Here is a 23,086-nt window from a genome sequence, read left to right on the forward strand (position 1 = left end):
TTAGGGTCAAGGCCCAGGGTTATCGTTGTTTTAGTTTCGGGGCCCAGGGTTAGGTTTGTTTTAGGGTCGGGGCCCAGGGTTAGGGTTGTTTTAGTGTCGGGGCCCAGGGTTAGGGTTGTTTTACGGTCCGGGACCAGGTGTAGCCTTTTTTTAGGGTTGGGGCCCAGGGTTAGGCTTGTTTTAGTGTCAGGGCCAGGGCCCAGGGATAGGGTTGTTTTAGGGTCAGGGCCAGGGCCCAGGGTTAGGGTTGTTTTGGGTCAGGGCCAGGGCCCAGGGTTAGGGTTGTTTTTGGTCAGGGCCAGGGCCCAGGGTTAGGCTTGTTTTAGGGTCAGGGCCAGGGCCCAGGGTTAGGGTTGTTTTAGGGTCAGGCCCAGGGCCCAGGGTTAGGGTTGTTTTAGGGTCAGGGCCAGGGCCCAGGTTTAGGCTTGTTTTAGGGTCAGGGCCAGGGCCCAGGGTTAGGCTTGTTTTAGGGTCAGAGCCAGGGCCCATGTTTAGGCTTGTTTTAGGATCAGGTCCAGGACCCAGGGTAAGTGTTGTTTTAGGGTCAGGGCCAGGGCACAGGGTTAGGCTTGTTTTAGGGTCAGGTCCAGGGCCCAGGTGTAGGGCTGTTTTAGGGCCACGAGCAGGGCCTAGAATTAGGTTTGTTTTAGGGTCAGGGCCAGGGCCCAGGGTTATGGATGTTTCAGGGTCAGGGCCAGGGCCCAGGGTTATGGATGTTTCAGGGTCAGGGCCAGGTCCCAGGGTTAGGGTTCTTTCAGGGTCAGGGCCACCGCCCAGGGATAGTGTTGTGTTAGGGTCAGGGCCAGGGCCCAGGGTTAGGATTGTTTTAGGTTCAGGGCCTAGGCTCAGGGTTAGGGTTGTTTTAGGGTCAGGGGCAAGGTCCAGGATTAGGGTTGTTTTAGGGTCAGGGCCAGGGCCCAGGGTTAGGTTTGTTTTAGGGTCATGGCCAGGGCACAGGGTTAGGCTTGTTTTAGGGTCAAGGCCAGGACCCAGGGTTAGGCTTGTTTTAGGGTCAGGGCCAGGGTCCAGGGTTAGGCTTCTTTTAGGGTCAGGACTAGGGCCCAGGTTTAGGGATGTTTTATTGTCAGGGCCAGTGCCCACGGTTAGGGTTTTTTTAGAGTCAGGGCCAGGGCCCAGGGTTAGGCCTGTTTTAGTGTCAAGGCCAGGGCCCCGGGTTACGGTTGTTTTACGGTCAGGGCCAGGGCCCAGGGTTAGGGTTGTTTTAGGGTCAGGGCCAGGGCCCAGGGTTAGGGTTGTTTTAGTGTCAGGGCCCAGGGTTAGGGTTGTTGTAGGGTCAGGGCCCTGGGTTAAGGGTGTTTTAGGGCCAGGGCCCAGGGGTAGGGTTGTTTTAGGGCCAGGGCCCAGGGTTAGGGTTGTTTTAGGGTCAGGGCCAGGGCCCATGTTTAGGCTTGTTTTAGGATCAGGTCCAGGACCCAGGGTTAGGGTTGTTTTAGGGTCAGGGCCAGGGCGCAGGGTTAGGCTTGTTTTAGGGTCAGGGCCAGGGCCCAGGTTTAGGGATGTTTTAGGGTCAGGGCCAGGGCCCAGGGTTAGGGTTGTTGTAGGGTCAGGGACAGTGCCCAGGGGTAGTGTTGTTTTAGGGTCAGGGCCAGGGCCCCGGGTTACGGTTGTTTTAGGGTCACAGCCAGGGCTCAGGGTTAGGTTTGTTTTAGGTCAGGGGCACGGCCCAGGGCTAGGCTTGTTTTATTGTGAGGGCCAGGGCCCAGGGGTAGGGTTGTTTTAGGGTCAGGGCCAGGGCCCAGGTTTAGGCTTGTTTTAGGGTCATGGCCAGGGCCCAGGGTTAGGCTTGTTCTAGGGTCAGGGCCAGGGCCCAGGGTTAGGGTTGTTTTAGGGTCAGAGCCCAGGGTTAGCGTTGTTTTAGTTTCGGGGCCCAGGGTTAGGTTTGTTTTAGGGTCGGGGCCCAGGGTTAGGGTTGTTTTAGTGGCGGGGCCCAGGGTTAGGGTTGTTTTACTGTCCGGGACCAGGGGTAGGCTTGTTTTAGGGTTGGGGCCCAGGGTTAGGCTTCTTTTAGTGTCAGGGCCCAGGGTTAGGCTTGTTTTAGTGTCAGGGCGCAGTGTTAGGCTTGTTTTATGGTAGGGGCCGAGGGTTAGGCTTGTTTAATATCAGGCCCATTGTTAGGGTTGTTTTAGGGTCAGGGCCCAGGGTTAGGGTTGTTTTAGGGCCAGGACCCAGGGTTAGGGTTGTTTTAGGGTCAGGGCCAGGGCCCAGGTTTAGGGTTGTTTTAGGTTCAGGGCCAGGGCCCAGGTTTAGGCTTGTTTTAGGGTCAGGGCCAGGGCCCAGGTTTAGGCTTGTTTTAGGGTCAGAGCCAGGGCCCAGGTTTAGGCTTGTTTTAGGATCAGGTCCAGGACCCAGGGTTAGGGTTGTTTTAGGGTCAGGGCCAAGGCCCAGGGTTAGGGTTGTTTCAGGGTGAGGGCCAGGGCCCAGAGTTCGGGTTGTTTTAGGGTCAGGGCCAGGGCCCAGGGTTAGGGTTGTTTTAGCGTCAGGGCCAGGGCCCAGGGTTAGGGTTGTTTTAGGGTCAGGGCCAGGGCCCAGGGTTAGGGTTGTTTTAGGGTCAGGGCCAGGGCCCAGGGTTAGGGTTCTTTTAGGGTCAGGGCCAGGGCCCAGGTTTAGGCTTGTTTTAGGGTCAGGGCCAGGGCCCAGGGTTAGGCTTGTTTTAGGGTCAGAGCCAGGGCCCATGTTTAGGCTTGTTTTAGGATCAGGTCCAGGACCCAGGGTTAGGGTTGTTTTAGGGTCAGGGCCAGGGCGCAGGGTTAGGCTTGTTTTCGGGTCAGGTCCAGGGCCCAGGTGTAGGGCTGTTTTAGGGTCACGAGCAGGGCCTAGAGTTAGGTTTGTTTTAGGGTCAGGGCCAGGGCCCTGGGTTATGGATGTTTCAGGGTCAGGGCCAGGTCCCAGGGTTAGGGTTCTTTCTGGGTCAGGGCCACGGCCCAGGGATAGTGTTGTGTTAGGATCAGGGCCAGGGCCCAGGGTTAGGATTGTTTTAGGTTCAGGGCCAGGGCTCAGGTTTAGTTTTGTTTTAGGGTCAGTGCCAAGGTCCAGGATTTGGGTTGTTTTAGGGTCAGGGCCAGGGCCCAGGGTTAGGGTTGTTTTAGGGTCATGGCCAGGGCACAGGGTTAGGCTTGTTTTAGGGTCAGGGCCAGGACCCAGGGTTAGGCTTGTTTTAGGGTCAGGGCCAGGGTCCAGGGTTAGGCTTCTTTTAGGGTCAGGACCAGGGCCCAGGTTTAGGGATGTTTTATTGTCAGGGCCAGGGCCCAGGGTTAGGGTTTTTTTAGAGTCAGGGCCAGGGCCCAGGGTTAGGGTTGTTTTAGGGTCAGGGCCAGGGCCCCGGGTTACGGTTGTTTTACGGTCAGGGCCAGGGCCCAGGGTTAGGGTTGTTTTAGGGTCAGGGCCAGGGCCCAGGGTTAGGGTTGTTTTAGGGTCAGGGCCCAGGGTTAGGGTTGTTGTAGGGTCAGGGCCCTGGGTTAGGGGTGTTTTAGGGCCAGGGCCCAGGGTTAGGGTTGTTTTAGGGCCAGGGCCCAGGGTTAGGGTTGTTTTAGGGTCAGGGCCAGGGCCCAGGTTTAGGGTTGTCTTAGGGTCAGGGCCAGGGCCCAGGGTTAGGGTTGTTTAAGGGTCAGGGCCAGGGCCCTGGGTTAGGCTTGTTTTAGGGTCAGGGCCAGGGCCCATGGTTAGGATTGTTTTAGGGTCAGGGCCAGGGCCCATGTTTAGGCTTGTTTTACGATCAGGTCCAGGACCCAGGGTTAGGGTTGTTTTAGGGTCAGGGCCAGGGCGCAGGGTTAGGCTTGTTTTAGGGTCCGGGACAGGGCCCAGGCTTAGGGTTGTTTTAGGGTCAGGGCCAGGGCCCAGGTTTAGGGTTGTTTTTGGGTCAGGGCCAGGGCCCAGGGTTAGGGATGTTTTAGGGTCAGGGCCAGGGCCCAGGGTTAGGGTTGTTGTAGGTTCAGGGACAGTGCCCAGGGGTAGTGTTGTTTTAGGGTCAGGGCCAGGGCCCCGGGTTACGGTTGTTTTACGGTCAGGGCCAGGGCCCAGGTTTAGGGTTGTTTTAGGGTCAGGGCGAGGGCCCAGGGGTAGGGTTGTTTTAGGGTCAGGGCGGGGCCCAGGGTTAGGGTTGTTTTAGGGTCAAGGCCCAGGGTTAGGGTTGTTGTAGGGTAAGGGCCCTGTGTTAGGGGTGTTTTAGGGCCAGGGCCCAGGGTTAGGGTTGTTTTAGGGCCAGGGCCCACGGTTAGGGTTGTTTTAGGGTCAGGGCCAGGGCCCAGGGTTAGGGTTGTCTTAGGGTCAGGGCCAGGGCCCAGGGTTAGGGTTGTTTTAGGGTCAGGGCCAGGGCCCAGGGGTAGGGTTGTTTTAGGGTCAGGGCCAGGGCCCAGGAGTAGAGCTGTTTTAGGGTCACGGGCAGGGCCCAGAGTTAGAGTTGTTTTAGGGTCGAGGGCCAGGGCCCTGGGTTAGGGTCGTTTTAGGGTCAGGGCCAGTGCCCAGGGTTAGGGTTGTATTAGGGTCAGGGCCACGGCCCAGGGTTAGGGTGGTTTTAGGGTCAGGGCCAGGGCCGAGGGTTAGGCTTGTTTTAGGGTCAGGGCCAGGGCCCAGGGTTAGGGTTGTTTTAGGGTCAGGGCCCATGGTTAGCGTTGTTTTAGGGTCGGGGCCCAGGGTTAGGCTTGTTTTAGTGTCAGGGTCCAGGGTTAGGCTTGTTTTATGGTCGGGGCCGAGGGTTAGGCTTGTTTTAGGGTCAGGCCCATGGTTAGGGTTGTTTTAGGGTCAGGGCCCAGGGTTAGGGTTGTTTTAGGGCCAGGACCCAGGGTTAGGGTTGTTTTAGGGTCAGGGCCAGGGCCCAGGGTTAGGGTTGTTTTAGAGTCAGGGCCAGGGCCCAGGGTTCGGGTTGTTTTAGGGTCAGGGCGAGGGTGCAGGGTTCGGGTTGTTTTAGGGTCAGGGCCAGGGCCCAGGGTTAGGCTTGTTTTAGAGTCAGGGCCAGGGCCCAGGGTTAGGGTTGTTTTAGGGTCAGGGCCAGGGCCCATGTTTAGGCTTGTTTTAGGATTAGCTCCAGGACACAGGGTTAGGGTTGTTTTAGGGTCAGGGCCAGGGCGCAGGGTTAGGCTTGTTTTAGGGTCAGGGACAGGGCGCAGGTTTAGGGTTGTTTTAGGGTCAGGGCCAGGGCCCAGGGTTAGGCTTGTTTTAGAGTCAGGGCCAGGGCCCAGGGTTAGGGTTCTTTCAGGGTCAGGGCCAGGGCCCAGGGTTAGGTTTGTTTCAGGGGCAGGGCCAGGGCCCAGGGTTAGGGTTCTTTCAGGGTCAGGGCCACGGCAAAGGGTTAGGTTGTGTTAGGGTCAGGGCCAGGGCCCAGGGTTAGGGTTGTTTTATTGTCAGGGCCAGGGCCCAGAGTTAGGGTTGTTTTAGGGTTAGGGCCAGGGCCCAGGGTTAGGGATGTTTTATTGTCAGGGCCAGGGCCCAGGGTTAGGGTTGTTTTATGGTCAGGGCCAGGCCCCAGGGGTAGGGTTGTTTTAGGGTCAGGGCGAGGTCCCAGGGGTAGGGTTGTTTTAGGGTCAGGGCCAGGGCCCAGGGGTAGCGTTGTTTTAAGGTCAGGGCCAGGGTCCAGGGGTAGGGTTGTTTTAGGGTCAGGTCCAGGGCCCAGGGATAGGGCTGTTTTAGGTTCACGGCGAGGGCCCATGTTTATGCTTGTTTTAGGATCAGGTCCAGGACCCAGGGTTAGGGTTGTTTTAGGGTCAGTGCCCAGGGTTAGCGTTGTTTTAGGGTCGGGGCCCAGGGTTAAGTTTGTTTCAGGGTCGGGGCACAGGGTTAGGGTTGTTTTAGTGTCAGGGCCCAGGGTTAGGCTTGTTTTATTGTCGGGGCCCAGGGTCTGGCTTGTTTTAGGGTCAGGCCCATGGTTAGGGTTGTTTTAGGGTCAGGGCCCAGGGTTAGGGTTGTTTTAGGGCCAGGACCCAGGGTTAGGGTTGTTTTAGGGTCAGGGCCAGGGCCCAGGGTTAGGGTTGTTTTAGGGTCAGGGCCAGGGCCCAGGGTTCGGGTTGTTTTAGGGTGAGGGCCAGGGCCCAGGGTTCGGGTTGTTTTAGGGTCAGGGCCAGGGCCCAGGGTTAGGGTTGTTTTAGGGTCAGGGCCTGGGCCCAGGGTTAGGGTTGTTTTAGGGTTAGGGCCAGGGCCCAGGGTTAGGGTTGTTTTACGGTCAGGGCCAGGGCCCAAGGTTAGGCTTGTTTTAGGGTCAGGGCCAAGGCCCATGTTTAGGCTTGTTTTAGGATCAGGTCCAGGACCCAGGGTTAGGGTTGTTTTAGGGTCACGGCCAGGGCGCAGGGTTAGGCTTGTTTTAGGGTCAGGGACAGGGCCCAGGCTTAGGGTTGTTTTAGGGTGAGGGCCAGGTTCCAGGTTTAGGGTTGTTTTAGGGTCAGGGCCAGGGCCCAGGTTTAGGGATGTTTTAGGGTCAGGGCCAGGGCCCAGGGTTAGGGTTGTTGTAGGGTCAGGGCGGGGGCCCTGGGGTAGGGTTGTTTTAGGGTCAAGGGCCAGGGCCCCGGGTTACGGTTGTTTTAGGGTCACGGCCAGGGCCCAGGGTTAGGGTTGTTTTAGGGACAGGGGCACAGCCCAGGGCTAGGCTTGTTTTATTGTCAGGGCCAGGGCGCAGGGTTAGGCTTGTTTTAGGGTCAGGTCCAGGGCCCAGGTGTAGGGCTGTTTTAGGGTCACGAGCAGGGCCTAGAGTTAGGTTTGTTTTAGGGTCAGGGCCTGGGCCCAGGTTATGGATGTTTCAGGGTCAGGGCCAGGTCCCAGGGTTAGGGTTCTTTCAGGGTCAGGGCCAAGGCCCAGGGATAGTGTTGTGTTAGGGTCAGGGCCAGGGCCCAGGGTTAGGATTGTTTTAGGTTCAGGGCCAGGGCTCAGGGTTAGGGTTGTTTTAGGGTCAGGGCCAATGTCCAGGATTAGGGTTGTTTTAGGGTCAGGGCCAGGGCCCAGGGTTAGGGTTGTTTTAGGGTCATGGCCAGGGCACAGCGTTAGGCTTGTTTTAGGGTCAGTGCCAGGACCCAGGGTTAGGCTTGTTTTAGGGTCAGGGCCAGGGTCCAGGGTTAGGCTTCTTTTAGGGTCAGGACCAGGGCCCAGGTTTAGGCTTGTTTTAGAATCAGGGCCAGGGCCCAGCGTTAGGGTTGTTTTAGGGCCAGGACCCTGGGTTAGGGTTGTTTTAGGGTCAGGGCCAGGGCCGAGGGTTAGGGTTGTTTTAGGGTGAGGGCCAGGGCCCAGGGTTCGGGTTGTTTTAGGGTCAGGGCCAGGGCCCAGGGTTAGGGTTGTTTTAGGGTCAGGGCCAGGGCCCAGGGTTGGGGTTGTTTTAGGGTCAGGGCCAGGGCCCAGGGTTAGGCTTGTTTTAGGGTCAGGGACAGGGCCCAGGGTTAGGGTTGTTTTAGGGTCAGGGCCAGGGCCCATGTTTAGGCTTGTTTTAGGATTATGTCCAGGACCCGGGGTTAGGGTTGTTTTAGGGTCAGGGCCAGGGCGCAGGGTTAGGCTTGTTTTAGGGTCAGGGACAGGGCCCAGGCTTAGGGTTGTTTTAGGGTCAGGGCCAGGGCCCATGGTTAGGGTTGTTTTAGGGTCAGGGCCAGGGCCCAGGTTTAGGCTTGTTTTAGAGTCAGGGACAGGGCCCAGGCTTAGGGTTGTTTTAGGTTCAGGGCCAGGGCCCCGGGTTACGGTTGTTTTAGGGTCACGGTCAGGGCCCAGGGTTAGGGTTGTTGTAGGGACAGGGGCACGGTACAGGGATAGGCTTGTTTTATTGTGAGGGTCAGGGCCCAGGGGTAGGGTTGTTTTAGGGTCAGGGCCAGGGCCAAGGGGTAGCGTTGTTTTAATGTCAGGGCCAGGGTCCAGGGGTAGGGTTGTTTTAGGGTCAGGGCCAGGGCCCAGGTGTAGGGCTGTTTTAGGGTCACGGGCAGTGCCCAGAGTTAGGGTTGTTATAGGGTCGAGGGCCAGGGCCCTGTGTTAGGGTCGTTTTAGGGTCAGGGCCAGTGCCCAGGGTTAGGGTTGTTTTAGGGTCAGGGCCAGGGCCCAGGGTTAGGGTTGTTTTAGGGTCAGGGCCAGGGCCGATGGTTAGGGTTGTTTTAGGGTCAGGGCCAGGGCCCAGGTGTAGGGCTGTTTTAGGTTCACGGGCAGGGCCCAGAGTTAGGGTTGTTTTAGGGTCAGGGCCAGGGCCCAGGGTTAGGCTTGTTTTAGGGTCAGGGACAGGGCCCAGGGTTAGGGTTGTTTTAGGGTCAGGGCCAGGGCCCATGTTTAGGCTTGTTTTAGGATTATGTCCAGGACCCGGGGTTAGGGTTGTTTTAGGGTCAGGGCCAGGGCGCAGGGTTAGGCTTGTTTTAGGGTCAGGGACAGGGCCCAGGCTTAGGGTTGTTTTAGGGTCAGGGCCAGGGCCCATGGTTAGGGTTGTTTTAGGGTCAGGGCCAGGGCCCAGGTTTAGGCTTGTTTTAGAGTCAGGGCCAGTGCCCAGGGTTAGGGTTGTTTTAGGGCCAGGACCCTGGGTTAGGGTTGTTTTAGGGTCAGGGCCAGGGCCCAGGGTTAGGGTTGTTTTAGGGTGAGGGCCAGGGCCCAGGGTTCGGGTTGTTTTAGGGTCAGGGCCAGGGCCCAGGGTTAGGGTTGTTTTAGGGTCAGGGCCAGGGCCCAGGGTTAGGTTTGTTTTAGGGTCGGGGCCCAGGGTTAGGGTTGTTTTAGTGTCGGGGCCCAGGGTTAGGGTTGTTTTACGGTCCGGGACCAGGTGTAGGCTTTTTTTAGGGTTGGGGCCCAGGGTTAGGCTTGTTTTAGTGTCAGGGCCCAGGGTTAGGCTTGTTTTAGTGTCAGGGCCCAAGGTTAGGCTTGTTCTAAGGTCGGGGCCCAGGGTTAGGCTTGTTTTAGGGTCAGGCCCATGGTTAGGGTTGTTTTTGGGTCAGGGCCCAGGGTTAGGGTTGTTTTAGGGCCAGGACCCAGGGTTAGGGTTGTTTTAGGGTCAGGGCTAGTGCCCAGGGTTCGGGTTGTTTTAGGGTCAGGGCCAGGGCCCAGGGTTAGGGTTGTTTTAGGGTGAGGGCCAGGGCCCAGGGTTCGGGTTGTTTTAGGGTCAGGGCCAGGGCCCAGGGTTAGGGTTGTTTTAGGGTCAGGGCCAGGGCCCAGGGTTAGGTTTGTTTTAGGGTCGGGGCCCAGGGTTAGGGTTGTTTTAGTGTCGGGGCCCAGGGTTAGGGTTGTTTTACGGTCCGGGACCAGGTGTAGGCTTTTTTTAGGGTTGGGGCCCAGGGTTAGGCTTGTTTTAGTGTCAGGGCCCAGGGTTAGGCTTGTTTTAGTGTCAGGGCCCAAGGTTAGGCTTGTTCTAAGGTCGGGGCCCAGGGTTAGGCTTGTTTTAGGGTCAGGCCCATGGTTAGGGTTGTTTTTGGGTCAGGGCCCAGGGTTAGGGTTGTTTTAGGGCCAGGACCCAGGGTTAGGGTTGTTTTAGGGTCAGGGCTAGTGCCCAGGGTTCGGGTTGTTTTAGGGTCAGGGCCAGGGCCCAGGGTTAGGCTTGTTTTAGGGTCAGGGCCAGGGCCCAGGGTTAGGCTTGTTTTAGGGTCAGGGCCAGGGCCCAGGGTTAGCGTTGTTTTAGGTTCAGGGCCAGGGCCCAGGGTTAGCGTTGTTTTAGGGTCAGGGCCAGGGCCCAGGGTTAGGGTTGTTTTAGGGTCAGGGCCAGGGCCCAGGTTTAGGGTTGTCTTAGGGTCAGGGCCAGGGCCCAGGGTTCGGGTTGTTTAAGGGTCAGGGCCAGGGCCCTGGGTTAGGCTTGTTTTAGGGTCAGGGCCAGGGCCCATGGTTAGGATTGTTTTAGGGTCAGGGCCAGGGCCCATGTTTAGGCTTGTTTTACGATCAGGTCCAGGACCCAGGGTTAGGGTTGTTTTAGGGTCAGGGCCAGGGCGCAGGGTTAGGCTTGTTTTAGGGTCCGGGACAGGGCCCAGGCTTAGGGTTGTTTTAGGGTCAGGGCCAGGGCCCAGGTTTAGGGTTGTTTTTGGGTCAGGGCCAGGGCCCAGGGTTAGGGATGTTTTAGGGTCAGGGCCAGGGCCCAGGGTTAGGGTTGTTGTAGGTTCAGGGACAGTGCCCAGGGGTAGTGTTGTTTTAGGGTCAGGGCCAGGGCCCCGGGTTACGGTTGTTTTACGGTCAGGGCCAGGGCCCAGGTTTAGGGTTGTTTTAGGGTCAGGGCGAGGGCCCAGGGGTAGGGTTGTTTTAGGGTCAGGGCCGGGGCCCAGGGTTAGGGTTGTTTTAGGGTCAAGGCCCAGGGTTAGGGTTGTTGTAGGGTAAGGGCCCTGTGTTAGGGGTGTTTTAGGGCCAGGGCCCAGGGTTAGGGTTGTTTTAGGGCCAGGGCCCACGGTTAGGGTTGTTTTAGGGTCAGGGCCAGGGCCCAGGGTTAGGGTTGTCTTAGGGTCAGGGCCAGGGCCCAGGGTTAGGGTTGTTTTAGGGTCAGGGCCAGGGCCCAGGGGTAGGGTTGTTTTAGGGTCAGGGCCAGGGCCCAGGAGTAGAGCTGTTTTAGGGTCACGGGCAGGGCCCAGAGTTAGAGTTGTTTTAGGGTCGAGGGCCAGGGCCCTGGGTTAGGGTCGTTTTAGGGTCAGGGCCAGTGCCCAGGGTTAGGGTTGTATTAGGGTCAGGGCCACGGCCCAGGGTTAGGGTTGTCTTAGGGTCAGGGCCAGGGCCCAGGGTTAGGCTTCTTTTAGGGTCAGGGCCAGGGTCCATGGTTAGGGTGGTTTTAGGGTCAGGGCCAGGGCCGAGGGTTAGGCTTGTTTTAGGGTCAGGGCCAGGGCCCAGGGTTAGGGTTGTTTTAGGGTCAGGGCCCATGGTTAGCGTTGTTTTAGGGTCGGGGCCCAGGGTTAGGCTTGTTTTAGTGTCAGGGTCCAGGGTTAGGCTTGTTTTATGGTCGGGGCCGAGGGTTAGGCTTGTTTTAGGGTCAGGCCCATGGTTAGGGTTGTTTTAGGGTCAGGGCCCAGGGTTAGGGTTGTTTTAGGGCCAGGACCCAGGGTTAGGGTTGTTTTAGGGTCAGGGCCAGGGCCCAGGGTTAGGGTTGTTTTAGAGTCAGGGCCAGGGCCCAGGGTTCGGGTTGTTTTAGGGTCAGGGCGAGGGCGCAGGGTTAGGGTTGTTTTAGGGTCAGGGCCAGGGCCCAGGGTTAGGCTTGTTTTAGAGTCAGGGCCAGGGCCCAGGGTTAGGGTTGTTTTAGGGTCAGGGCCAGGGCCCATGTTTAGGCTTGTTTTAGGATTAGCTCCAGGACACAGGGTTAGGGTTGTTTTAGGGTCAGGGCCAGGGCGCAGGGTTAGGCTTGTTTTAGGGTCAGGGACAGGGCGCAGGTTTAGGGTTGTTTTAGGGTCAGGGCCAGGGCCCAGGGTTAGGCTTGTTTTAGAGTCAGGGCCAGGGCCCAGGGTTAGGGTTCTTTCAGGGTCAGGGCCAGGGCCCAGGGTTAGGTTTGTTTCAGGGGCAGGGCCAGGCCCCAGGGTTAGGGTTCTTTCAGGGTCAGGGCCACGGCAAAGGGTTAGGTTGTGTTAGGGTCAGGGCCAGGGCCCAGGGTTAGGGTTGTTTTATTATCAGGGCCAGGGCCCAGAGTTAGGGTTGTTTTAGGGTTAGGGCCAGGGACCAGGGTTAGGGATGTTTTATTGTCAGGGCCAGGGCCCAGGGTTAGGGTTGTTTTATGGTCAGGGCCAGGCCCCAGGGGTAGGGTTGTTTTAGGGTCAGGGCGAGGTCCCAGGGGTAGGGTTGTTTTAGGGTCAGGGCCAGGGCCCAGGGGTAGCGTTGTTTTAAGGTCAGGGCCAGGGTCCAGGGGTAGGGTTGTTTTAGGGTCAGGTCCAGGGCCCAGGGATAGGGCTGTTTTAGGTTCACGGCGAGGGCCCATGTTTATGCTTGTTTTAGGATCAGGTCCAGGACCCAGGGTTAGGGTTGTTTTAGGGTCAGTGCCCAGGGTTAGCGTTGTTTTAGGGTCGGGGCCCAGGGTTAAGTTTGTTTCAGGGTCGGGGCACAGGGTTAGGGTTGTTTTAGTGTCAGGGCCCAGGGTTAGGCTTGTTTTATTGTCGGGGCCCAGGGTCTGGCTTGTTTTAGGGTCAGGCCCATGGTTAGGGTTGTTTTAGGGTCAGGGCCCAGGGTTAGGGTTGTTTTAGGGCCAGGACCCAGGGTTAGGGTTGTTTTAGGGTCAGGGCCAGGGCCCAGGGTTAGGGTTGTTTTAGGGTCAGGGCCAGGGCCCAGGGTTCGGGTTGTTTTAGGGTGAGGGCCAGGGCCCAGGGTTCGGGTTGTTTTAGGGTCAGGGCCAGGGCCCAGGGTTAGGGTTGTTTTAGGGTCAGGGCCTGGGCCCAGGGTTAGGGTTGTTTTAGGGTTAGGGCCAGGGCCCAGGGTTAGGGTTGTTTTACGGTCAGGGCCAGGGCCCAAGGTTAGGCTTGTTTTAGGGTCAGGGCCAAGGCCCATGTTTAGGCTTGTTTTAGGATCAGGTCCAGGACCCAGGGTTAGGGTTGTTTTAGGGTCAGGGCCAGGGCGCAGGGTTAGGCTTGTTTTAGGGTCAGGGACAGGGCCCAGGCTTAGGGTTGTTTTAGGGTGAGGGCCAGGTTCCAGGTTTAGGGTTGTTTTAGGGTCAGGGCCAGGGCCCAGGTTTAGGGATGTTTTAGGGTCAGGGCCAGGGCCCAGGGTTAGGGTTGTTGTAGGGTCAGGGCGAGGGCCCTGGGGTAGGGTTGTTTTAGGGTCAAGGGCCAGGGCCCCGGGTTACGGTTGTTTTAGGGTCACGGCCAGGGCCCAGGGTTAGGGTTGTTTTAGGGACAGGGGCACAGCCCAGGGCTAGGCTTGTTTTATTGTGAGGGCCAGGGCCCAGGGTTAGGGTTGTTTTAGGGTCAGGGCCAGGACCCAGGGTTCGGGTTGTTTCAGGGTCAGGGCCAGGGCCCAGGGTTAGGGTTGTTTTAGGGTCAGGGCCCAGGGTTAGCGTTGATTTAGGGTCGGGGCCCAGGGTTAGGTTTGTTTTAGGGTCGGGGCCCAGGGTTAGGGTTGTTTTACGGTCCGGGACCAGGGGTAGTCTTGTTTTAGGGTTGGGGCCCAGGGTTAGGCTTGTTTTAGTGTCAGGGCCAGGGCCCAGGGTTCGGGTTGTTTTAGGGTTAGGGCCAGGGCCCATGGTTAGGATTCTTTCAGGGTCAGGGCCACGTCAAAGGGTTAGGGTTGTGTTAGGGTCAGGGCCAGGACCCAGGGTTAGGGTTGTTTTAGGGTCAGGGCTAGGGCCCAGGGTTAGGTTTCTTTCAATGTCAGGGCCACGGCAAAGGGTTAGGGTTGCGTTAGGGTCAGGGCCAGGGCCCAGGTTTAGGGTTGTTGTAGGGTCAGGGCCAGGGCCCAGGGGTAGGGTTGTTTTATGGTCAGGTCCAGGGCCCCGGGTTACGGTTGTTTTAGGGTCACGGCCAGGGCCCAGGGTTAGGGTTGTTTTAGGGACAGGGGCACGGCCCAGCGATAGGCTTGTTTTATTGTGAGGGCCAGGGCCCAAGGGTAGGGTTGTTTTAGGGTCAGGGCCAGGGCCAAGGGGTAGCGTTGTTTTAATGTCAGGGCCAGGGTCCAGGGGTAGGGATGTTTTAGGGTCAGGTCCAGGGCCCAGGTGTAGGGCTGTTTTAGGGTCACGGGCAGGGCCCAGAGTTAGGGTTGTTTTAGGGTCAAGGCCCAGGGTTATCGTTGTTTTAGTTTCGGGGCCCAGGGTTAGGTTTGTTTTAGGGTCGGGGCCCAGGGTTAGGGTTGTTTTAGTGTCGGGGCCCAGGGTTAGGGTTGTTTTACGGTCCGGGACCAGGTGTAGCCTTTTTTTAGGGTTGGGGCCCAGGGTTAGGCTTGTTTTAGTGTCAGGGCCAGGGCCCAGGGATAGGGTTGTTTTAGGGTCAGGGCCAGGGCCCAGGGTTAGGGTTGTTTTGGGTCAGGGCCAGGGCCCAGGGTTAGGGTTGTTTTTGGTCAGGGCCAGGGCCCAGGGTTAGGCTTGTTTTAGGGTCAGGGCCAGGGCCCAGGGTTAGGGTTGTTTTAGGGTCAGGCCCAGGGCCCAGGGTTAGGGTTGTTTTAGGGTCAGGGCCAGGGCCCAGGTTTAGGCTTGTTTTAGGGTCAGGGCCAGGGCCCAGGGTTAGGCTTGTTTTAGGGTCAGAGCCAGGGCCCATGTTTAGGCTTGTTTTAGGATCAGGTCCAGGACCCAGGGTAAGTGTTGTTTTAGGGTCAGGGCCAGGGCACAGGGTTAGGCTTGTTTTAGGGTCAGGTCCAGGGCCCAGGTGTAGGGCTGTTTTAGGGCCACGAGCAGGGCCTAGAATTAGGTTTGTTTTAGGGTCAGGGCCAGGGCCCAGGGTTATGGATGTTTCAGGGTCAGGGCCAGGGCCCAGGGTTATGGATGTTTCAGGGTCAGGGCCAGGTCCCAGGGTTAGGGTTCTTTCAGGGTCAGGGCCACCGCCCAGGGATAGTGTTGTGTTAGGGTCAGGGCCAGGGCCCAGGGTTAGGATTGTTTTAGGTTCAGGGCCTAGGCTCAGGGTTAGGGTTGTTTTAGGGTCAGGGGCAAGGTCCAGGATTAGGGTTGTTTTAGGGTCAGGGCCAGGGCCCAGGGTTAGGTTTGTTTTAGGGTCATGGCCAGGGCACAGGGTTAGGCTTGTTTTAGGGTCAAGGCCAGGACCCAGGGTTAGGCTTGTTTTAGGGTCAGGGCCAGGGTCCAGGGTTAGGCTTCTTTTAGGGTCAGGACTAGGGCCCAGGTTTAGGGATGTTTTATTGTCAGGGCCAGTGCCCACGGTTAGGGTTTTTTTAGAGTCAGGGCCAGGGCCCAGGGTTAGGCCTGTTTTAGTGTCAAGGCCAGGGCCCCGGGTTACGGTTGTTTTACGGTCAGGGCCAGGGCCCAGGGTTAGGGTTGTTTTAGGGTCAGGGCCAGGGCCCAGGGTTAGGGTTGTTTTAGTGTCAGGGCCCAGGGTTAGGGTTGTTGTAGGGTCAGGGCCCTGGGTTAAGGGTGTTTTAGGGCCAGGGCCCAGGGGTAGGGTTGTTTTAGGGCCAGGGCCCAGGGTTAGGGTTGTTTTAGGGTCAGGGCCAGGGCCCATGTTTAGGCTTGTTTTAGGATCAGGTCCAGGACCCAGGGTTAGGGTTGTTTTAGGGTCAGGGCCAGGGCGCAGGGTTAGGCTTGTTTTAGGGTCAGGGCCAGGGCCCAGGTTTAGGGATGTTTTAGGGTCAGGGCCAGGGCCCAGGGTTAGGGTTGTTGTAGGGTCAGGGACAGTGCCCAGGGGTAGTGTTGTTTTAGGGTCAGGGCCAGGGCCCCGGGTTACGGTTGTTTTAGGGTCACAGCCAGGGCTCAGGGTTAGGTTTGTTTTAGGTCAGGGGCACGGCCCAGGGCTAGGCTTGTTTTATTGTGAGGGCCAGGGCCCAGGGGTAGGGTTGTTTTAGGGTCAGGGCCAGGGCCCAGGTTTAGGCTTGTTTTAGGGTCATGGCCAGGGCCCAGGGTTAGGCTTGTTCTAGGGTCAGGGCCAGGGCCCAGGGTTAGGGTTGTTTTAGGGTCAGAGCCCAGGGTTAGCGTTGTTTTAGTTTCGGGGCCCAGGGTTAGGTTTGTTTTAGGGTCGGGGCCCAGGGTTAGGGTTGTTTTAGTGGCGGGGCCCAGGGTTAGGGTTGTTTTACTGTCCGGGACCAGGGGTAGGCTTGTTTTAGGGTTGGGGCCCAGGGTTAGGCTTCTTTTAGTGTCAGGGCCCAGGGTTAGGCTTGTTTTAGTGTCAGGGCGCAGTGTTAGGCTTGTTTTATGGTAGGGGCCGAGGGTTAGGCTTGTTTAATATCAGGCCCATTGTTAGGGTTGTTTTAGGGTCAGGGCCCAGGGTTAGGGTTGTTTTAGGGCCAGGACCCAGGGTTAGGGTTGTTTTAGGGTCAGGGCCAGGGCCCAGGTTTAGGGTTGTTTTAGGTTCAGGGCCAGGGCCCAGGTTTAGGCTTGTTTTAGGGTCAGGGCCAGGGCCCAGGTTTAGGCTTGTTTTAGGGTCAGAGCCAGGGCCCAGGTTTAGGCTTGTTTTAGGATCAGGTCCAGGACCCAGGGTTAGGGTTGTTTTAGGGTCAGGGCCAAGGCCCAGGGTTAGGGTTGTTTCAGGGTGAGGGCCAGGGCCCAGAGTTCGGGTTGTTTTAGGGTCAGGGCCAGGGCCCAGGGTTAGGGTTGTTTTAGCGTCAGGGCCAGGGCCCAGGGTTAGGGTTGTTTTAGGGTCAGGGCCAGGGCCCAGGGTTAGGGTTGTTTTAGGGTCAGGGCCAGGGCCCAGGGTTAGGGTTCTTTTAGGGTCAGGGCCAGGGCCCAGGTTTAGGCTTGTTTTAGGGTCAGGGCCAGGGCCCAGGGTTAGGCTTGTTTTAGGGTCAGAGCCAGGGCCCATGTTTAGGCTTGTTTTAGGATCAGGTCCAGGACCCAGGGTTAGGGTTGTTTTAGGGTCAGGGCCAGGGCGCAGGGTTAGGCTTGTTTTCGGGTCAGGTCCAGGGCCCAGGTGTAGGGCTGTTTTAGGGTCACGAGCAGGGCCTAGAGTTAGGTTTGTTTTAGGGTCAGGGCCAGGGCCCTGGGTTATGGATGTTTCAGGGTCAGGGCCAGGTCCCAGGGTTAGGGTTCTTTCTGGGTCAGGGCCACGGCCCAGGGATAGTGTTGTGTTAGGATCAGGGCCAGGGCCCAGGGTTAGGATTGTTTTAGGTTCAGGGCCAGGGCTCAGGTTTAGTTTTGTTTTAGGGTCAGTGCCAAGGTCCAGGATTTGGGTTGTTTTAGGGTCAGGGCCAGGGCCCAGGGTTAGGGTTGTTTTAGGGTCATGGCCAGGGCACAGGGTTAGGCTTGTTTTAGGGTCAGGGCCAGGACCCAGGGTTAGGCTTGTTTTAGGGTCAGGGCCAGGGTCCAGGGTTAGGCTTCTTTTAGGGTCAGGACCAGGGCCCAGGTTTAGGGATGTTTTATTGTCAGGGCCAGGGCCCAGGGTTAGGGTTTTTTTAGAGTCAGGGCCAGGGCCCAGGGTTAGGGTTGTTTTAGGGTCAGGGCCAGGGCCCCGGGTTACGGTTGTTTTACGGTCAGGGCCAGGGCCCAGGGTTAGGGTTGTTTTAGGGTCAGGGCCAGGGCCCAGGGTTAGGGTTGTTTTAGGGTCAGGGCCCAGGGTTAGGGTTGTTGTAGGGTCAGGGCCCTGGGTTAGGGGTGTTTTAGGGCCAGGGCCCAGGGTTAGGGTTGTTTTAGGGCCAGGGCCCAGGGTTAGGGTTGTTTTAGGGTCAGGGCCAGGGCCCAGGTTTAGGGTTGTCTTAGGGTCAGGGCCAGGGCCCAGGGTTAGGGTTGTTTAAGGGTCAGGGCCAGGGCCCTGGGTTAGGCTTGTTTTAGGGTCAGGGCCAGGGCCCATGGTTAGGATTGTTTTAGGGTCAGGGCCAGGGCCCATGTTTAGGCTTGTTTTACGATCAGGTCCAGGACCCAGGGTTAGGGTTGTTTTAGGGTCAGGGCCAGGGCGCAGGGTTAGGCTTGTTTTAGGGTCCGGGACAGGGCCCAGGCTTAGGGTTGTTTTAGGGTCAGGGCCAGGGCCCAGGTTTAGGGTTGTTTTTGGGTCAGGGCCAGGGCCCAGGGTTAGGGATGTTTTAGGGTCAGGGCCAGGGCCCAGGGTTAGGGTTGTTGTAGGTTCAGGGACAGTGCCCAGGGGTAGTGTTGTTTTAGGGTCAGGGCCAGGGCCCCGGGTTACGGTTGTTTTACGGTCAGGGCCAGGGCCCAGGTTTAGGGTTGTTTTAGGGTCAGGGCGAGGGCCCAGGGGTAGGGTTGTTTTAGGGTCAGGGCGGGGCCCAGGGTTAGGGTTGTTGTAGGGTAAGGGCCCTGTGTTAGGGGTGTTTTAGGGCCAGGGCCCAGGGTTAGGGTTGTTTTAGGGCCAGGGCCCACGGTTAGGGTTGTTTTAGGGTCAGGGCCAGGGCCCAGGGTTAGGGTTGTCTTAGGGTCAGGGCCAGGGCCCAGGGTTAGGGTTGTTTTAGGGTCAGGGCCAGGGCCCAGGGGTAGGGTTGTTTTAGGGTCAGGGCCAGGGCCCAGGAGTAGAGCTGTTTTAGGGTCACGGGCAGGGCCCAGAGTTAGAGTTGTTTTAGGGTCGAGGGCCAGGGCCCTGGGTTAGGGTCGTTTTAGGGTCAGGGCCAGTGCCCAGGGTTAGGGTTGTATTAGGGTCAGGGCCACGGCCCAGGGTTAGGGTGGTTTTAGGGTCAGGGCCAGGGCCGAGGGTTAGGCTTGTTTTAGGGTCAGGGCCAGGGCCCAGGGTTAGGGTTGTTTTAGGGTCAGGGCCCATGGTTAGCGTTGTTTTAGGGTCGGGGCCCAGGGTTAGGCTTGTTTTAGTGTCAGGGTCCAGGGTTAGGCTTGTTTTATGGTCGGGGCCGAGGGTTAGGCTTGTTTTAGGGTCAGGCCCATGGTTAGGGTTGTTTTAGGGTCAGGGCCCAGGGTTAGGGTTGTTTTAGGGCCAGGACCCAGGGTTAGGGTTGTTTTAGGGTCAGGGCCAGGGCCCAGGGTTAGGGTTGTTTTAGAGTCAGGGCCAGGGCCCAGGGTTCGGGTTGTTTTAGGGTCAGGGCGAGGGTGCAGGGTTCGGGTTGTTTTAGGGTCAGGGCCAGGGCCCAGGGTTAGGCTTGTTTTAGAGTCAGGGCCAGGGCCCAGGGTTAGGGTTGTTTTAGGGTCAGGGCCAGGGCCCATGTTTAGGCTTGTTTTAGGATTAGCTCCAGGACACAGGGTTAGGGTTGTTTTAGGGTCAGGGCCAGGGCGCAGGGTTAGGCTTGTTTTAGGGTCAGGGACAGGGCGCAGGTTTAGGGTTGTTTTAGGGTCAGGGCCAGGGCCCAGGGTTAGGCTTGTTTTAGAGTCAGGGCCAGGGCCCAGGGTTAGGGTTCTTTCAGGGTCAGGGCCAGGGCCCAGGGTTAGGTTTGTTTCAGGGGCAGGGCCAGGGCCCAGGGTTAGGGTTCTTTCAGGGTCAGGGCCACGGCAAAGGGTTAGGTTGTGTTAGGGTCAGGGCCAGGGCCCAGGGTTAGGGTTGTTTTATTGTCAGGGCCAGGGCCCAGAGTTAGGGTTGTTTTAGGGTTAGGGCCAGGGCCCAGGGTTAGGGATGTTTTATTGTCAGGGCCAGGGCCCAGGGTTAGGGTTGTTTTATGGTCAGGGCCAGGCCCCAGGGGTAGGGTTGTTTTAGGGTCAGGGCGAGGTCCCAGGGGTAGGGTTGTTTTAGGGTCAGGGCCAGGGCCCAGGGGTAGCGTTGTTTTAAGGTCAGGGCCAGGGTCCAGGGGTAGGGTTGTTTTAGGGTCAGGTCCAGGGCCCAGGGATAGGGCTGTTTTAGGTTCACGGCGAGGGCCCATGTTTATGCTTGTTTTAGGATCAGGTCCAGGACCCAGGGTTAGGGTTGTTTTAGGGTCAGTGCCCAGGGTTAGCGTTGTTTTAGGGTCGGGGCCCAGGGTTAAGTTTGTTTCAGGGTCGGGGCACAGGGTTAGGGTTGTTTTAGTGTCAGGGCCCAGGGTTAGGCTTGTTTTATTGTCGGGGCCCAGGGTCTGGCTTGTTTTAGGGTCAGGCCCATGGTTAGGGTTGTTTTAGGGTCAGGGCCCAGGGTTAGGGTTGTTTTAGGGCCAGGACCCAGGGTTAGGGTTGTTTTAGGGTCAGGGCCAGGGCCCAGGGTTAGGGTTGTTTTAGGGTCAGGGCCAGGGCCCAGGGTTCGGGTTGTTTTAGGGTGAGGGCCAGGGCCCAGGGTTCGGGTTGTTTTAGGGTCAGGGCCAGGGCCCAGGGTTAGGGTTGTTTTAGGGTCAGGGCCTGGGCCCAGGGTTAGGGTTGTTTTAGGGTTAGGGCCAGGGCCCAGGGTTAGGGTTGTTTTACGGTCAGGGCCAGGGCCCAAGGTTAGGCTTGTTTTAGGGTCAGGGCCAAGGCCCATGTTTAGGCTTGTTTTAGGATCAGGTCCAGGACCCAGGGTTAGGGTTGTTTTAGGGTCAGGGCCAGGGCGCAGGGTTAGGCTTGTTTTAGGGTCAGGGACAGGGCCCAGGCTTAGGGTTGTTTTAGGGTGAGGGCCAGGTTCCAGGTTTAGGGTTGTTTTAGGGTCAGGGCCAGGGCCCAGGTTTAGGGATGTTTTAGGGTCAGGGCCAGGGCCCAGGGTTAGGGTTGTTGTAGGGTCAGGGCGGGGGCCCTGGGGTAGGGTTGTTTTAGGGTCAAGGGCCAGGGCCCCGGGTTACGGTTGTTTTAGGGTCACGGCCAGGGCCCAGGGTTAGGGTTGTTTTAGGGACAGGGGCACAGCCCAGGGCTAGGCTTGTTTTATTGTCAGGGCCAGGGCGCAGGGTTAGGCTTGTTTTAGGGTCAGGTCCAGGGCCCAGGTGTAGGGCTGTTTTAGGGTCACGAGCAGGGCCTAGAGTTAGGTTTGTTTTAGGGTCAGGGCCTGGGCCCAGGTTATGGATGTTTCAGGGTCAGGGCCAGGTCCCAGGGTTAGGGTTCTTTCAGGGTCAGGGCCAAGGCCCAGGGATAGTGTTGTGTTAGGGTCAGGGCCAGGGCCCAGGGTTAGGATTGTTTTAGGTTCAGGGCCAGGGCTCAGGGTTAGGGTTGTTTTAGGGTCAGGGCCAATGTCCAGGATTAGGGTTGTTTTAGGGTCAGGGCCAGGGCCCAGGGTTAGGGTTGTTTTAGGGTCATGGCCAGGGCACAGCGTTAGGCTTGTTTTAGGGTCAGTGCCAGGACCCAGGGTTAGGCTTGTTTTAGGGTCAGGGCCAGGGTCCAGGGTTAGGCTTCTTTTAGGGTCAGGACCAGGGCCCAGGTTTAGGCTTGTTTTAGAATCAGGGCCAGGGCCCAGCGTTAGGGTTGTTTTAGGGCCAGGACCCTGGGTTAGGGTTGTTTTAGGGTCAGGGCCAGGGCCGAGGGTTAGGGTTGTTTTAGGGTGAGGGCCAGGGCCCAGGGTTCGGGTTGTTTTAGGGTCAGGGCCAGGGCCCAGGGTTAGGGTTGTTTTAGGGTCAGGGCCAGGGCCCAGGGTTGGGGTTGTTTTAGGGTCAGGGCCAGGGCCCAGGGTTAGGCTTGTTTTAGGGTCAGGGACAGGGCCCAGGGTTAGGGTTGTTTTAGGGTCAGGGCCAGGGCCCATGTTTAGGCTTGTTTTAGGATTATGTCCAGGACCCGGGGTTAGGGTTGTTTTAGGGTCAGGGCCAGGGCGCAGGGTTAGGCTTGTTTTAGGGTCAGGGACAGGGCCCAGGCTTAGGGTTGTTTTAGGGTCAGGGCCAGGGCCCATGGTTAGGGTTGTTTTAGGGTCAGGGCCAGGGCCCAGGTTTAGGCTTGTTTTAGAGTCAGGGACAGGGCCCAGGCTTAGGGTTGTTTTAGGTTCAGGGCCAGGGCCCCGGGTTACGGTTGTTTTAGGGTCACGGTCAGGGCCCAGGGTTAGGGTTGTTGTAGGGACAGGGGCACGGTACAGGGATAGGCTTGTTTTATTGTGAGGGTCAGGGCCCAGGGGTAGGGTTGTTTTAGGGTCAGGGCCAGGGCCAAGGGGTAGCGTTGTTTTAATGTCAGGGCCAGGGTCCAGGGGTAGGGTTGTTTTAGGGTCAGGGCCAGGGCCCAGGTGTAGGGCTGTTTTAGGGTCACGGGCAGTGCCCAGAGTTAGGGTTGTTATAGGGTCGAGGGCCAGGGCCCTGTGTTAGGGTCGTTTTAGGGTCAGGGCCAGTGCCCAGGGTTAGGGTTGTTTTAGGGTCAGGGCCAGGGCCCAGGGTTAGGGTTGTTTTAGGGTCAGGGCCAGGGCCGATGGTTAGGGTTGTTTTAGGGTCAGGGCCAGGGCCCAGGTGTAGGGCTGTTTTAGGTTCACGGGCAGGGCCCAGAGTTAGGGTTGTTTTAGGGTCAGGGCCAGGGCCCAGGGTTAGGCTTGTTTTAGGGTCAGGGACAGGGCCCAGGGTTAGGGTTGTTTTAGGGTCAGGGCCAGGGCCCATGTTTAGGCTTGTTTTAGGATTATGTCCAGGACCCGGGGTTAGGGTTGTTTTAGGGTCAGGGCCAGGGCGCAGGGTTAGGCTTGTTTTAGGGTCAGGGACAGGGCCCAGGCTTAGGGTTGTTTTAGGGTCAGGGCCAGGGCCCATGGTTAGGGTTGTTTTAGGGTCAGGGCCAGGGCCCAGGTTTAGGCTTGTTTTAGAGTCAGGGCCAGTGCCCAGGGTTAGGGTTGTTTTAGGGCCAGGACCCTGGGTTAGGGTTGTTTTAGGGTCAGGGCCAGGGCCCAGGGTTAGGGTTGTTTTAGGGTGAGGGCCAGGGCCCAGGGTTCGGGTTGTTTTAGGGTCAGGGCCAGGGCCCAGGGTTAGGGTTGTTTTAGGGTCAGGGCCAGGGCCCAGGGTTAGGTTTGTTTTAGGGTCGGGGCCCAGGGTTAGGGTTGTTTTAGTGTCGGGGCCCAGGGTTAGGGTTGTTTTACGGTCCGGGACCAGGTGTAGGCTTTTTTTAGGGTTGGGGCCCAGGGTTAGGCTTGTTTTAGTGTCAGGGCCCAGGGTTAGGCTTGTTTTAGTGTCAGGGCCCAAGGTTAGGCTTGTTCTAAGGTCGGGGCCCAGGGTTAGGCTTGTTTTAGGGTCAGGCCCATGGTTAGGGTTGTTTTTGGGTCAGGGCCCAGGGTTAGGGTTGTTTTAGGGCCAGGACCCAGGGTTAGGGTTGTTTTAGGGTCAGGGCTAGTGCCCAGGGTTCGGGTTGTTTTAGGGTCAGGGCCAGGGCCCAGGGTTAGGGTTGTTTTAGGGTGAGGGCCAGGGCCCAGGGTTCGGGTTGTTTTAGGGTCAGGGCCAGGGCCCAGGGTTAGGGTTGTTTTAGGGTCAGGGCCAGGGCCCAGGGTTAGGTTTGTTTTAGGGTCGGGGCCCAGGGTTAGGGTTGTTTTAGTGTCGGGGCCCAGGGTTAGGGTTGTTTTACGGTCCGGGACCAGGTGTAGGCTTTTTTTAGGGTTGGGGCCCAGGGTTAGGCTTGTTTTAGTGTCAGGGCCCAGGGTTAGGCTTGTTTTAGTGTCAGGGCCCAAGGTTAGGCTTGTTCTAAGGTCGGGGCCCAGGGTTAGGCTTGTTTTAGGGTCAGGCCCATGGTTAGGGTTGTTTTTGGGTCAGGGCCCAGGGTTAGGGTTGTTTTAGGGCCAGGACCCAGGGTTAGGGTTGTTTTAGGGTCAGGGCTAGTGCCCAGGGTTCGGGTTGTTTTAGGGTCAGGGCCAGGGCCCAGGGTTAGGCTTGTTTTAGGGTCAGGGCCAGGGCCCAGGGTTAGGCTTGT

General features: G+C 58.2%; 1 protein-coding gene across 32 annotated transcripts in view; it reads left to right on the plus strand.

Annotated features, from left to right (window-relative positions):
* The window catches only part of LOC115931432 (decreased expression in renal and prostate cancer protein), a 407,507-nt gene that overhangs the window by 316,653 nt on the left and 67,768 nt on the right, over positions 1 to 23,086 (plus strand). For 10 of the 32 annotated variants that reach the window (XM_063699779.1, XM_063699780.1, XM_063699781.1 and 7 more), the window contains one exon: positions 1 to 17,700. This exon is cut by the window's left edge and continues 27,136 nt beyond it. The exons of 21 other annotated variants lie outside the window; for them this stretch is intronic. In XM_063699779.1, coding sequence (XP_063555849.1) covers positions 488 to 1,741 — 1,254 coding nt within the window. In that variant the 5' untranslated portion in view covers positions 1 to 487 and the 3' untranslated portion in view covers positions 1,742 to 17,700. One more of the 32 variants, XR_010131423.1, reaches the window with a different exon arrangement.

The sequence above is a fragment of the Gorilla gorilla genome, chromosome 18, assembly GCF_029281585.2.
Source record: "Gorilla gorilla gorilla isolate KB3781 chromosome 18, NHGRI_mGorGor1-v2.1_pri, whole genome shotgun sequence".
NCBI classification, from domain to species: domain Eukaryota; kingdom Metazoa; phylum Chordata; class Mammalia; order Primates; family Hominidae; genus Gorilla; species Gorilla gorilla.